The sequence below is a fragment of the Pelecanus crispus genome, chromosome 12 (genome assembly GCF_030463565.1).
Source record: "Pelecanus crispus isolate bPelCri1 chromosome 12, bPelCri1.pri, whole genome shotgun sequence".
In the NCBI taxonomy this organism is placed as follows: Eukaryota; Metazoa; Chordata; class Aves; order Pelecaniformes; family Pelecanidae; genus Pelecanus; species Pelecanus crispus.
In genome coordinates this window covers 26,301,762-26,316,395 of record NC_134654.1, presented here as the reverse complement: position 1 = coordinate 26,316,395, position 14,634 = coordinate 26,301,762, and the positions used below count along the sequence as shown (strand labels likewise).

Here is a 14,634-nt window from a genome sequence, read left to right as displayed (position 1 = left end):
CACAGAGAAGCCTCAGGCCAGTTCCCCCAGTTCTGTGTGTCAGATTACAGGCAAACTGTGATACTTCCTTCAACGAAATTAACATACTTGTTCAACTTCAAAATAGCTGTGTGTGTTCCCTTCCAGGTCTTAAAAGTAGCAAATGGAATCACTGTTTGAAAATAGAATGATCTGGGGAGACTGAATAATGAATATACAAAAAGTGCAGTAATAATGGGATGTTATCAAGGTTCACGGCTGGACTGTTTCCACTACAATGGGAAATTAGGGTACCTTTGTTCGTACTTTGAATGAGGAGTCTGGTTCCCACATGGTGGCAAATCAGGCTCCAGCATCCCAGTCTGAATGCTCAGGTGGCAGCGAGAGGTTGGCCATATTAACCGGCTGCAGAGCAGGTGTGGATTTGACACTGGCAGTCTGCTGACCTCGATTCTTCTGCTGTATCTGGCCTGCACCGCCATGCGAGCTGGCGTGCAGCTGAGGCACTGAGGCTCCGAGTATAGCAGAGGAGAACTTTCCTCTCCCTCCAGTGTGCTGCGCACCTCTTGGCATGAGTTCAAGGCTACTGTGCGCTAACGAAAGGCTTGTTTTTCTGCAGACCCCTTATTTCTGGCCCGCGCAGAGCTGGCCTGCTGATGACACAGACTATGGTAAGTGATAGAGTTGTACATGTTTAGGAGGTGTAGTGCAAGCCTGTGTGTTTGTGCACGCAGTCCTGCACTGTGTTTGCTGTTCATCTGTTTGTGCTGTGTGTCCACATGTGGTGACCAGCCCTTGCATTTTCTTTCATACTGTTTTGTGAATAATTTTCAGTAATGCTGAATTGAGGGAACACTTTGGGTGTGACTGCTTTGATGAGAGAAAGTGCTAAAGCTTCTCTTATGTTCCACTAAGATCCATTAGACTGGAACACATCTGAAATGCTCTGCTGGGTAGGGAAGTCTTTAAGCACAAGGTTAGATTTCCCTGAGTAGTTAAGTGTATTCCTGGATCTGAGCCCAAGACTGTCTTTGTGTAGATTTGGATCAAGCCCTGCATTCAGAGATAGTTCTTTCTTTATATAATGCACAGTGGCTCCCAGTATCTCCTGATGGGTCTTTCCGTATCAATCTTTTGTTGCCTTTATAATGCTTTTTATTATAGGGCTGGCCATGAAACTTGGGCTGATCAACTTGGTTTGCTCCTGTGGGCTGTGCAGTTCACAGACTGATTTGTTTATACCAGGATTGTCCTCTGTGGCTTTTATCTACATTATGCTGTAGATCTTCTGGGGAAATAAAAAAGCCCATTTTAGATTGGAATGTTTTTAATAGAACTTGGAACAAAACATTGGCCTGTATTTGGAAAACTTGGAGGTCAGACTCTGAAGAACCTCAACACCTTAAAGATTTGGTCCAGTACCCTTTGACCGGTGAAACCCTGGCTGAGTTCCCAAAGGAGGAGCGGCTGCTGGCAGAGGGCATGTGCTGCGTGGCTGCTCCCAGCCTGGGCACTGGTTTGTGAAGCATCAGCGACAAAGTGGATGCACCAAGTGCATTCTTCTTCAGTGAGCTTTTGTGAACTTGGAGCTCGTGCCTGGGAAGATATTGTAGCAGACAAAGTTTCCCGTGTTTGTCATGTGGGTAAATTTTTAATTCTTCTTGGATTTGTTGGTCTAAGTATAACTGACTGCTTATTTCTTTCTCCCTCCGCAGCAATTTACCTAGCAAAGAAGAACATTAAGAGGAAAGGGATTTTAGAAGAATATGAAAAGGTAAGGCAATATTGTACTTGTTCCACTGCAGGCGCCTTGTTTGCTATAGCTTTAGCCCTCTGTTGTTAATGAATGGAGCGTGGCAAAAAATCACCTCTTCAATTGCATGAGGTGTTACTCCAGCAGTGTTAAAAGCCAAAATTTTGGAAGTGAAAAAGTGGCCAGTATGGGGAAATACTCTGAAGTCAATGATAATTTTAGCAGGGATAATTGCTCTCCTTGCAGTGGTATTTTTGAACTGTTGCCATTCATGTAATTATGTTCAGAACAATCCAGATTTCTTGGCTTGTTTGCCAGTCTGCCCTAGTTGAGCTATGGAGAGTCAAGAAAACCCTAGTATGGGAGCGCCTTGTCCAGAATTTTCACACTAACTGCTTTTTTATTTTTATTCCAGGAACATTACAACATGCTCAATCAAAAAATAAACTACAAGTGGGATTTTGTTATTATGCAGGCCAAAGAGCAGTATAAGTGAGTTGACTCGCGTTCCCTTATTTGCATCATCGGGGAGGGTGTGAGGAGGCAGAGCTTCACCGTCTTGGTACACAGTTCAATTACAGTTTAAAAACATAAACTGCAGCTTTGAAATAACTTGGAAGTGCCCCTCAAGATTGTGAAACAAACCTGCCTTTCGTATCAGCTTGGAGTTCCTCCATTTAACAAGTAAACTTTGTTCACTTTGCACTTCATGAGTGAAGGATTTCAGACGTTTTTAAATGAGTGGACGCCCGCTTGCAAAGCCTCACCCTCGCCCACTGCACCTGCGTTTCTCTCCCTGCCTGGCATTTGTCCCCAAAGACGTGGAATTGGTGTGGTTTGTGAGAGCGCAGGCGGGGGTGGGTGCCTTTCCTGCCGACACATACGCATGCCTCTTTGCAAACAGTTTTTGCACATGCGTAAGTGTGCAAGGGGAGGTTTAGATTTTGCACCTGATGTGACTCCCTGAAGAAGCCGAGGTCTGATGCTGCAGTGTGTAAGCCCTCATCAGAGACAACTTCTTGGAGCTCAGGGTTGTCCGTGAGCATTTGTGGATCAGGCCACTGCACTTAGGACCTGTTATTGGCCTGGTTCAAGTCCTGCTTGCACAAGTCTCGCAGCTGAACTGAATGGCCTGAATCAAGAAGCAGTAAATGTTCCCAGCGGGGACTTCTGGAGAAAACTCGGAAGTGCATACTTAGGCAGCCAGCGAAAATGACTTGACTTTAGGAGCTGAATCCTTCAGATTCCCAGGAAAGTTAGTGAACGTGAGATGGGATTACTCCTTTGGAGATAGGATCTTTCCTGCTTCTGTGGATTGCTTTTACTTTTCTTTACCTCCCAGCATGGCAGGCACTGCCTCTTCTGTTCAGCAGCGGTTCTGTCTTCACCAGGATGGTAGCCAAGTTGTCAGAACACAGCTCATCAGATAACTGTCTCATTAAACACAAGACTGTTGTTCTTGTAAATTGAGGTCAGACTTGGGCTAAGAGATGCCAAATGCAGTTTTAAAGTTAGATACCGAGACTCTGTCTGAACTAGTGGATTAAACATGTCTGAGGCTGTTTGGTGATGATGCTGGGGCAGACTGGTGCAGAACAGCCCGCATCCACCCTGTTAACCACAGCAGGGTGGCCACATGCAAACAGCCTTTTGGGAATGCTCCCCTGCCCATGCTAAGTCCCAAACTGTGCCCAGGGCTTGTCTGGGAAAGAATTAGTTGGTCCAAGCCCAAACCATGCTGGTGCTTCTTCTATTTAATAGTAGAGGTGATTTGGGTTTTAGTGCCTGGGAACACTGCTTGGCCCCATTTCCAAATCATTTCTGTGAGAAATGCCCCCCTTTACTGTGAGATGGGGACGAGATGTGTCCAGGATGTATCTCTGCACGGCAGCCCTCAGATACTGCCCAGGGACATTGGAGATGGATAAACATGGGGCAGCGGGACTGACCGCAAGTAGCGGGTTGTAAAGCTCTACCAAAGGGCTGTCTGTCTAATCAAAAGAGGATGTGCCTGCTCCCAGCTGAGCTCAGGGAGACAGTGATTTCTCAAAAGCTACAGTCATGTGTGGCCATGTGAACAGCATGATCTACAGTCCAGAATTAGCCAGGGTAAGATGTGGTCAGGAGGCTGCACCAGAGCATCGCACAGTCAGGCTGGGACCCACGGGGCAGGGGAGACTGGAGGTGTACCCCCTTTGTCATCCTGCTGGTTTTAGGAGAGCAAGATTCATGATTTCCCCTGGTAGAGTTAAATCCTGTTCTTGGCTTTGCAGGGCAGGGAAGGAGCGGAAGAAGGCAGACAGATACGCTCTGGACTGCCAGGAGAGAGCCTACTGGCTTGTGAACCGAACTCCTGTAAGTAGGGAATGCCGGCGTGTGGCTTTAGTGCCTCGGTGGTGCCCTCCCGGCAGCCACCTGCGACAAACACCCGCACGTCAGGGCACGGCCATGGGCACGGCCTCGGGGCTGTGCACCCTGTCACTTCTCCTCGGGGAAGGGGTGGCCCAGGCCTGCCCTGAGCCCAGACTTTTCTCCTTGGTTGCTCTCAAAGGTGCAAGGGAGGGAGGTCTGGCTGTAGCACACATGCCCGGAGGGGAGCGTTGCGAGATTTGGGGGGCAGACCTCCCCTGGGGCACTGCTGGCTGGGAGCTGCTGGCAGCGGAGCCCTTCGGGGCTCGGGGGTCTCCTCGTGCATTTGTGTGAACCACAAACTTTAAAACAAATGAGTTACAAAGCTATTGCTGTTTCTTGTTCATAACAGCCCGGCATGCTAGACGTCCTAGAGTACGGATTAGACCGCGTAACGGATCCCAATGAAAATAAGGTAAACCAGGTGAGACAGGTTTTCTTTTCATGCCTACTGAATTTGTTTGGGAGGATCCAGACAATGTCCCTGGGACTGTGGTTTTTTGGGCACCGCAGGCTGAGCGAGTCAGCTCAGCTGTGACCGCCAAATGGGCCAGAAGTTGAAGCCGTCTCATTGTCCAGGGGGTGGGGCCCTCAAAATAGGCTTTGGCAGCATCTTTTGGCTTGAAAATACTTTGTCAGCTTTCTTGCTGCGCCAGTTAGTGCGAGTGTTTAGCTATGGGACATGTTTTCTCTGCTGGTGAAGCTGAGTTAAGGAATCTTCTACCTCCAGATGCTTGTTTCTGCCTTTTTATTAGTGGTGAACGGACTGTGGGGGGTTTTGGGGTATAGAGGATCAGAGGAAAGATCCAGGTTTAAGATAAAATGACAGAATGCCTCCAAAAGGCTAATGTGTGGCCAGAAGATGAAGAAGTTGGTGTGGTGGATAGGAGACCCAAAATACTGCCTAAAAATGCATATTGTATAGCTAGACCATAAAGAAACAGAATTCATGAACTGCGACTGGGGTGGCTGTACCTCGGTGGGGCTGGTTCGGAGTCTGCTGTAAGACAAATGCAGTCAGTGGGTGAGGAGCTGGAGCCGTTCTTCTCTTTCTCTGTCAGCGCTTTTAAGCGATTCTGCATTTGTGCACTTAATGGTGTTCATTTGGAAGTGAAGTCCAAGTGTCTTTCAGCAATTAAATGCAAAATGTTACTGCGATCACATTCACTGTATTCCCACAACTTCTCATTTTTGTAACAGCCTTTAAACATTTCAACAGCCAGAGGCAGGATAATTGCTTTGGCCAACTGTGTTCTGTTGCTATAGAGACTGAAAATGAGCAAAATGTAGGGTTGGGGTGTATTTTATTTTTTCTTGCTGTTAAGTAGCAGCTGTTGAAAACCTTTTTTCCTTCCCCCCCCCCCCCTCTTTCCCCCCCTCCTTTTCCCCCCCCTTCCCCCCCCCCTTCCCCCCCCCCTTTTTTTTCCCTCTCCCCCCCCCTTTTTTCTCCCCCCCCCCCCCCCCCCCCCTTTTTACTCTCACCACCACCACCTTTTTTTTAAGAGAAAATGGAGGAAAGGGAGAGGGATGGAAAAGAGGCATAAGTCAGCTTCTCACCCACAGTTTTACAGCTGACATGGAAGGAGACTTTAGGTTTGCAAACAGTCTGAAAGCCCGTAGCCATCTGCCAGCTGCTCGGTAGCACAGAGGAAGTGAGCCGAGGGATCTCCGTTCAATTCCCACCCTGGACGTGAGAGAGGCGGTCGATTCCTCCCATCAGCAGAGACTCCAAGGAGGGCATGAGCCAAAGGACACCAGCTTTGGGGTGACTTCGCTGCCTTTCTCCTTTAAGCTGATCTCTGAGCTATGCCTCCTCTTTGGAGGCTGAGCCGAAGAGGGAAGGTTCTTCTTGCTTCTCTTTTTGCTTTTGAAAGAGCGATTGGCAATACACCAGACAGCCAAAGGCCCACATAGAGCCACCTTTGGACTAGCAGCTTTTTTTTATTTCTGCAGGCTGCTCTCACAAACACCTGTGGCTCAACAACAGCCTTTGGTGAGCAGAAAGGATGGCCCGAGCTCTGCCCATAAATGCTGAGCTGGACTGTGCTCTGTTGGCCGTATTTTACCCCTGCTGAAGGCAATGCGGAGTTTTATTGATGTTTTCTGTGGGCCCAGCCTCTGGCTCTGACATAAGTGAAACAATGAGAGCAGAAAATGAGTGCCTGAATCCAGTGCCCATTTATTTGATTTCTGTCTCTGTTCCCGCTCAATCTAGCTTCGCTTTGTTGGCCAATTAGTTTTCTTTTATCTTGAAAGCTGAGAAGGAAAATATTCCTGGTGATAATTAATTTCTGACATCAGAATGACTTCTTTGAAGCTGATATTGGCATGAACATCTTTCACTTGCCTCAGACCCTTTGGTGGGCTGCTCCCTCCCTAATTGATAGAGTCCTCTGGGGATAAACGGATGCTCAGCCAAACATCGCACTCCTTTAAAAGGGACTTTTATTACTGACCCATGAGCATCCCTCGAGGTTGTAATGAGTTAGGAGTTGTAGCTGGGCAGGAGGAATAAGGCAGAAGGAGCCATCTATTGAACAGCTAATTAAGGGATGCTTTAGCTTTTTGTTAGCCAGGTCTCAGGCTCAGGATGGAGCCTGCTTAGAGAGTTACCAGGCAACTGCCAGAGCCCGCTGACTCGCCTGCAGGTACACACTCAGCTTTTGCCTTTTTCTTTAACCAGAGAGTCTTTCTGAAAGGTGCTTTAGCTGAGCCAGAAATTACTGCCCTAGATTCAGGGGCTACAGAATGAAATGCCCTGGCTTGTTGTACGCAGCACATCGGCCACAGAGCATCGTAGTCATTGCTGGCCTTTAATTTCATGAGTCTCTGTCAGTTTGGCTGCCTGGTAAATGCATAACTTCTGCTGCATCCATCACATCTTTCGAAATAACAGGGTCAGAAGCAATACACAAGATAGGGGAAAACCAGCAATTTGAACGAAACTGGACGTATGGACTGTTACAGATTTGATTCCCAGCTGTCGGGCTGGAAGCACCAGCACAGTGGAGGTGCACATTGAGATGATCTTAAGCGAGACTTAGAATTTGCCTCTGGCTTGCCGGGCTCCCAGCTGGCTGCGCGCAGGGAAAGTCCCACATCTGCACCCAAGAAGAGGTGTTTGTGTGGGCAGAAACAGAGCTGTGTGCATGCCGGAGTGCTGTTTGCCACAGCAGTGTCAGAGAGGCAGGGCCTGCAGGTTTTTTGCAATGAAGTGAGCTGCGGAGGGAGGCCGAGCCATGCTTGGTGGCTGGCACGCTGCGTGGGATTCCCGTGGTCATCCTCGCACCTTGCCGAGCTGTGTGCATGGAGGGAGAGAGCACTGCGGCATTCGGGGCAGAGTGCGGGTGTGATTTGCAGTGCCCTGCTCCAAAATGAGCTCTGGATAACAGTGGCCTGTGCTTGTTCTTCACTCCAAGCTCCATCTGGGCATACACACAAAAGCCGTTGTCCAGCTGTTTATGGCCTCTGTAAACACTGAATGGTGGCCAGACAGGCAAAAACACAATGACCATTATCTCCACAATGTGGTCAGGAAGAGGTCTGAGAGCAGAGGAGGTCCATGTGGATGGTTGGGTGGAAATTAGCAGATGTCCCAGCTCTTGTAGGAGCTCGTGGCTTCAGCTGTGGATCGGCTCCAGGCGCAGGGCTCTTGAGCAGGTCCTGGCTGGCTCCCAGCTGAGCTTTGCAGCCGCTGCCTGCGTGCACGGGGAGCGCTCGGCTGGTGGCAGCGGGGTGTGAGGAGGCCGTGCAGGGTGTCCGAGTGCTGCTGCGTGTCTCGGGGAGGAGGGTTAGGGTGTGTAACAGCATGCAGCACTTGCCTGAGACAGACCGAGGCCTTTCACTAATTGCTGTTTTGATTTGAAGCCTGCAGGGCTGGGGAGCTTATCTGCGGTAATTGCGATAAGTCACTCGTTAAGGGCATTGCAAAATTAATCTCATTAGAAGAAATGACTCTTTTGTTCCAAATATTATTTCCTTCCAAATGAGGGAGGGTGGGTGGGTGATACAGGGCACTTTGGCATTGCTGCTGTCAGTAGCAGGGGTGAGGATGGGTAGGATGGTGGGAACAACTGGCAGTGCTCAGTAGGACATGGAGAGTATTCAGGGTCCCTTGTACCAGCCAGCAAAGTTGGAAACTGGTCATGGGAGCACTGTGGGAGAAAGGGAGATGAAATGACGTGCAGCTCTGGGGTGAAATAGCTGAGATCCTTCCCAGTTACTGTGGATTTGAGAACTGGAAAGGGCTGAGTGCAGCCAGCACCTGCAGCCTTCAAAAGGGTGTTCGGCACTGGGCTCTTCTTTGATTCCTCTCCAGTTCAGCGTGTGCCACTACTCAGTGATGCTCAGCCCCCTCGTGCCATAGCCCCCTTTTCTGTGCGAGCTTTGGCAAATCCCCTCCTCACCCTGGAGCACCCCACCAAAGCCCCCCTGCTTTTTCCAGACCAGGAGGGCTGACCTACATGCTCAGGCTGTGGCAGGAGGGGATCCTTGGGGTAGGATGGGATGCACTTTAAAAAAAAACTTTCCTTGTTTGCAGACATGGCATTAGCTTTGATTTTTTACTCACCCACATATAATTTTTCTGTTGTAATGGTGTTTTAATTCATGCCTTGCTTGCTTTATATAACATTTAACTTACTGTGTTCTTTTTCTCTTTCCCACCAGCTGTTTGTCTCGTGTATGTGGTGTGCTGCCTGCCTCTAAGACCCCTGTAGAAGATAATACTACTTTACTACCGCATGAGCTGCCTTCAAGCCACTCCTCTCTCCTCGCCCCGCTGCACCAGGCCTGTCCGAGGCACCCACTTGACGAAACAGAGGAAGAAATGAGGGGCCTTTTAAAACCATCTAATGATTTTAATGTGTTGATTTTTCCTAAAGTAAATGCCCTAGCCACCCTTAAGTTCCATCAAATGGAACAATTCAGCTGGCACTTGTAAATCTGATGGGGCCTGGTTTGTATCAGGTTCCCCAAGGAGATAGTGAACTCCTATTGTGCAAGAAATAGCTGGCCTGAAACAGAAACAAAGTTCTCTAAAGAGGACACTTCTAGGACAGCACATGCAGCGAATTTCTCTGCGTAAGCAGGTGGTGGGTTTGGGTTTTTTTTTTCTCCCTTCCATTTCTACAGTCTGTCTGAAACAATGGTGACACTGTAGAAATGGGGGGAAGAGATGGTGTCTACATGGAAGCTGGCCTGGCATTAGGGGTGCAGCTAAGAGCAGGAAAGAGTGAAAAGCTGTTCCTTAGGCCATGTGTCCTCCATCATTTATAAGATGTCCCAGGAGCCTTTGAATCAGCAAGGGAGGCTGTACAGCCCTGTGACCAACGATGCTGTTGTCCAAGAGCTTTTTCCTCCCCGTGATGTGTCAGCCCTCACCCCTTCGCACGCAGTTCCTCGTGTGTGGCCAGCAGAGCATCGCTGCTGGTGCAGCTACTGTTTGCTTTTCTGTTTGTCCCTGCTGAGATGATGTGCGCTGCAGTCATTCAGAGCTGGTCATGGTATTTCCAGCAGAAAAAGCTTCCTCCCCTTGCAATGGCACAGTGAGGATTTTTGTTAATACTACGCTGGCCAGGCTAGATTTGTGTTAGGATAAGATGGGCTGGCTTCATGGTAGTGCTGTACAGGTTGGCCGGTCTGCTGCATATATCTGGCTCCTGCTGCTGAAATGGTGAGTGTGCCCTCTCAAACCCAACCAAGTTTCAGCAAAATATGCATATTTTTCTTGCGTATAGAGAACAGTTTCCCCCTCCTGAGCAGGACTAGTGATGATGGTCACAATGCAAAAGCAGACCTGTGCCAGTGTCCCCATGGTGGTCCCCTCACAAAGCAGCACTGGGAGAGCATCTTGCCTTTCCCAAAATAGGGGCAGCTCAGGGTGCAGGTTCTCTGGTGAGAAGATGGGAAAAGCAGGCTGCCTGGGGCATTTGATGCCACATGTGCCATCCATCATCACTCACAAACTGCACTTCACCAAGGCACTCTGCAGCCCCGTGTCTGCCACAGGGTTAGTTTGATAGAACGATTCTGGGATGCAGATCTTGTTGGCTAAAATGGGAGATGAAGAATTGAAACACTGCATAAGCCTTTAAAGGCTTGCTGCATCTGTGACTTAGCCTGTCTTTCCTTCTCCTTCCTCAAGTTTACTTCACACAAAATAACTGTGCTTCAAAGGAAGCTGTGTGAATAAACACCCTGCAGTTAATTTCTTGCCTTCAATTGCTTGCTCATTTGTGGATGACATGTAACATAGTCTGAGTTATTCAAATCACAACGTAAGCACCCTTTGCACAGCAGATACTGCTTCTGAGGCTTTTAATTGTGGTGTTTATATTTTGCAATATGTTGGTTCCTGTCTCCTTTAGCTAATATTGAATGATCTAATCTGTGTCTTGTAAACGAATCTATTTTAGCTCCATTAGAATAACCCCTTAATTGAAGGCATACAGGCAGCCTGTGATGGAAGAAGCAATGCTAAACAGTAAATACAGCTAATGGAACGATTTACGGTGTGTGGATGCTCTTAGCTTTGATGATACCCTGATTAGCTGAGCTGCTGTGTTTGATTTTTAATTGTAATGAGAATTAATTGAAGAGCGCTGCACAATGGCAGCCCTGCAACGGTGTTTTCATGTCTTAAAAAAGGTGAGTGAAAGCACCCATTCCAATTTAATGATTTTTGTTTCTTTATTTTACAGAAAAAAACTATGGACGTTTATAGGAGAGAGGTAAATGGTCCTTCCCTCGCTTCTAGGTGTTCCTCCTGTATGTATTGCTTACATCAGTGTTGCGTGGGGGCTCAGAGCCCCCGTTGCAGGGGATGAGCTGTTTTAAAAACGCCTGGGTTTGGCTAGCAGAGTCTCTGCCCCATGGAGCTTTTGGTCAGTGTGCTTTCAGGACATTTCCTGCCTCTGCACCTCCCACTGCAGGCAGCCAGCAGCTCTCCCAGTGACGGGAATGCTCAAGCAAGGACAGACACCAGGGCTGAAATCCAATCGATCAAAACTAGCGGTGGGGAAATCATAGGAGATCCATCCACTGGCGCCAGTGTAGAGACAGCCAAGGATCAATGATAATTACATGCTAAATCATCCAGAGCATTTGTAGGTGCCTAGAATGGTAACTATTATCCAATTTTTATATAGCGCGGGGAGTGCTTTTTAATTACTTGCACATTGCAAAATGCTCTTCTGACATTTGCAATAAGCTCAGTGAAAACAGCCATTTTACTAAGACAGTTTAGGGATTCTCTGATTCCTTGGACATCCAATAATTAGGGAAGAAGCAGTTTCTGTTGTAGTTAGCCTCACTACCTGGGAGAGGGCATGTTTGAGGTTCAGAGAGAGACGGCCTTGTCTTCACATCTCCATGCTCCTAACCATGGATGTGTCTGATCCCTCTCAGATCATGTACTATCAGCAGGCCATCATGAAGTCCAGAGTGAAATCTTCTGTCTCTCTTGGAGGGTAAGTCCTGATTTCCTTCTGTCCACACATTAATTAGTCTTCAGCACTCGTCTCCTAATGAGATGATTAAGCTATCTGCTCTGGCAGCTGGTGACTCAGTCAGGGGAATCGATGTGGTGGCCACACGCAGTGTTGTTTGTGTTGCCTGGGCCGTGTGTTGCCTGGGCCGTGTGTTGCCTGGGCCGTGTGTTGCCTGGGCCGTGTGTTGCCTGGGCCGTGTGTTGCCTGGGCCGTGTGTTGCCTGGGCCGTGTGTTGCCTGGGCCGTGTGTTGCCTGGGCCAGGAGGCGTACGGCAGAGGAGGGCTCAGTGTCCCAGTCATGATGAAGAGTCTCCCTCAGAGCTAAGCGGAGCTTCACTGTGGATGTCTGTAGAGCAGCGCCAGCCTCTCGGTTGAGATTCCCTCTGAAATCAAGAGATGTTCAGACTGGGCAGGACTGGGCTGTGGCGCTTGGAACCCAGCACAGCTCTGCAATCTGGACAAGCGGCTGTGTGGAGGCTGCCTTGCGAGGATGCAGCAGTGTGTCCGTCCTGTGCCTGTTCCTGTGCGGGATGAGTAAGCAGCGGAGACAGACTGACCCTCCTGTCCCCGGTCCCCAGCCTGCTGGCCTGGATTCAGCCCCGGTGAGTGTTCTTGCTTGTATGGTGATGCTCACGAGAAGGCAGCAGAGCTGGGGAAGCTTCTGGTTATTCTGTATCATGAAGGAACACATGCCTTTCCATGAACGTCCAAGCAATTAATTAGCAATTCCTCTTCTCAGTGGGAGTGTTTCCTGATCAGATTCTTGATGAAGCCAATTAAGAGCAAAGCTCCCAGTCCTAGCATCAGCCATTAGTGCATTTGCCACAGGCATTTCTTACCTGGAATCTTATGTGCTGGCCAGTTGCCTAGAGGTGCAGTCCACACCACTGGTCTGTTTTACATAGTCATTGCCACCCAGCGATTCATATCAAATCTGAGATAAACAAGGTGCTCAGGCCTGTTCCCTGGGAGAAGGCAGTCATGGATGAGTGAAATGGGAGGAAGAGTCTGGGAAGCAGTGCTGTCTTCTGAGAACCACAACTTGCAAGGCACCAGCAGTTCTGCTCATTTCATCTGTCGCTGACTCCCAGGTCACTTAAAACTCTCCTGCCTCAATTTTCCAAACTGTGAGCTGGAGCTACGAGCACCTGACTACCTTCCAGGAATTTTGTGGCGCTTAACTGTTTGGCAATGGATCTTTCCACACATTAGTCCTAGTCTTCTGATGGATAATGCCTATCACCTAGATCAAAAAATCCTCAGGAAATTTGGATCTCCATCTCAGCTGCAGGATTGGGTCCAAATCAAATTATTATTGATGAGGATAAGAGCAGCAACTAGATAGTGTGCATGCATCAGAGCATTGCATTGATTTAGGAGGAGCTGCAAAGCGCTAATCGTTAAAAGGACAGAGCAATGTTACCTGAGTTGACAGGTTTAGATTTGTAGCTCGATTAGAATATATGGATTGGAGTGAATTAATGCAGGTGCTAAATGCCTTGGCATTTCCAGTGAGAAGATAGGATCGAGCACTTCTGTGCCAAACCTGTGGTATGCTTTGTGCAGTAGCATTGTAAAATTGCAGGATCTATGCCAAGGTGCCTGTTAGCAACGGGCCCTTGGACAGTGCAATCCCATCTTTGAGCACATGAAAGCAGTTTGGCCTGGGAGGAATTTTAAATGCAGAAACCAGATGATTTTTTTCAAGAATGAAAAAGGGAGGAGAAAACTAAAATTCCAGGACATTAGTGAAATCGGTTGTAATTACAAGTCTGGCCAACTTAGAAGGTAGGAGAAGTGTTTGTCTGGTTCCTGCTAGGATAGAGACATTTTTGCTTTGTGCCGAGCCCTCAAACTCATTTGCAGAGGAATGAGCCATGCGGTAGGTGAGCAGAGGAAAGGAGAAGCCGGGATGTGCCCTCAGCACTCCCTCACCTCTCCCGGAGCTCCCTGTGCTCTCCCACGCCCCATGGAAGGCTGCGGAGAATGCGCCCTGAGCGAATGCAGCACTTGCTTTCCTCTTCTCTGGCGCTTTCCTCTCTGTAATGTGTGGCACAAAACAGCGCAGGATCAGGCCTTTGCCAGCTGGCTGAAGAAGGAGACAGAGATCATTTGGGAGCTTCGTCCCACTTCCTTGAAATGATGAGGCAAAAGGACGTGATGGAAGAGAGTCTTGTTGTATCTCCTGGCACTTGAGCTGGCAAAATCACTGCTTTGAAAGATGACCGGGAGATTACTGTTTGGGAAATGGAAAAGATTAACTGTTCTAATGGATCAGTTTTTCTAGTAAGGCAGGGGCCATGTTCCAGATCCCCGTGCTGATAGGGTTGCACCTCTGAAGATACTCATAGTCTGTGCAACCATTTGTTTGGTTGTAATAGGGCTGGCTGCAATTCTGCTTGCGAGTTAATATTTTGATTTTGTTGGATTGACTTGCAGGCTTGTGAAGTACTCTGAGCAGTTCCTCTCCAATGATCCTGTCCTGTCTGGATGTCTCCCCAGCAACCCCTGGATAACAGATGACCCTGAGTTCTGGGATCTCAATGCAAAATTGTATGTATTTGTATTCTCTTGCCAGCTTGTGGTTTACGCTGACCTTTATGCTGATAGAAATCAGAAACGGGAACCGTTGATTTCATCATGATATCTGGTCTCTGATCACAAGCAGGGAAGCATTCCCTTTCTGACATAGCTTGGTCATGCTAAAGAAGCTGTCTCTTGGGAATATTCCTGCTGAACTTCCAGCATTACCTTCTTCAAGTGGAGCTTTCCTTAACATTACAGAAATTCCTAAACTGATGATGGGAGTATGCACTCAGCCCCTGCTGAGTGGGTCTAATCCTCCCCTTGGATGAGTGAAGTCCACTTTTACTAGCACAGGAATGGAATATGACCAGTCATGCTCAGGTATAGCACTTGGTTCAGCATTAACCTTGTTAAATTAGGTGCTGCCAATGGTGTAGCAATTCAGGGTTCAACTACTAGCCCTTGGTCTTTGTGCACA

At 48.3% G+C, this 14,634-nt stretch overlaps 1 protein-coding gene across 1 annotated transcript in view; it reads left to right on the top strand.

The window, feature by feature from the left end:
• Positions 1–14,634, top strand: part of RGS9 (regulator of G protein signaling 9) — a 35,240-nt gene that overhangs the window by 9,800 nt on the left and 10,806 nt on the right. The window contains exons 5-12 of the mRNA XM_075719749.1: positions 599–650; positions 1,695–1,753; positions 2,148–2,224; positions 4,006–4,087; positions 4,494–4,556; positions 10,843–10,872; positions 11,549–11,610; positions 14,070–14,183. Coding sequence (XP_075575864.1) covers positions 599–650; positions 1,695–1,753; positions 2,148–2,224; positions 4,006–4,087; positions 4,494–4,556; positions 10,843–10,872; positions 11,549–11,610; positions 14,070–14,183 — 539 coding nt within the window. The remainder of the gene's footprint in view (positions 1–598; positions 651–1,694; positions 1,754–2,147; positions 2,225–4,005; positions 4,088–4,493; positions 4,557–10,842; positions 10,873–11,548; positions 11,611–14,069; positions 14,184–14,634) is intronic.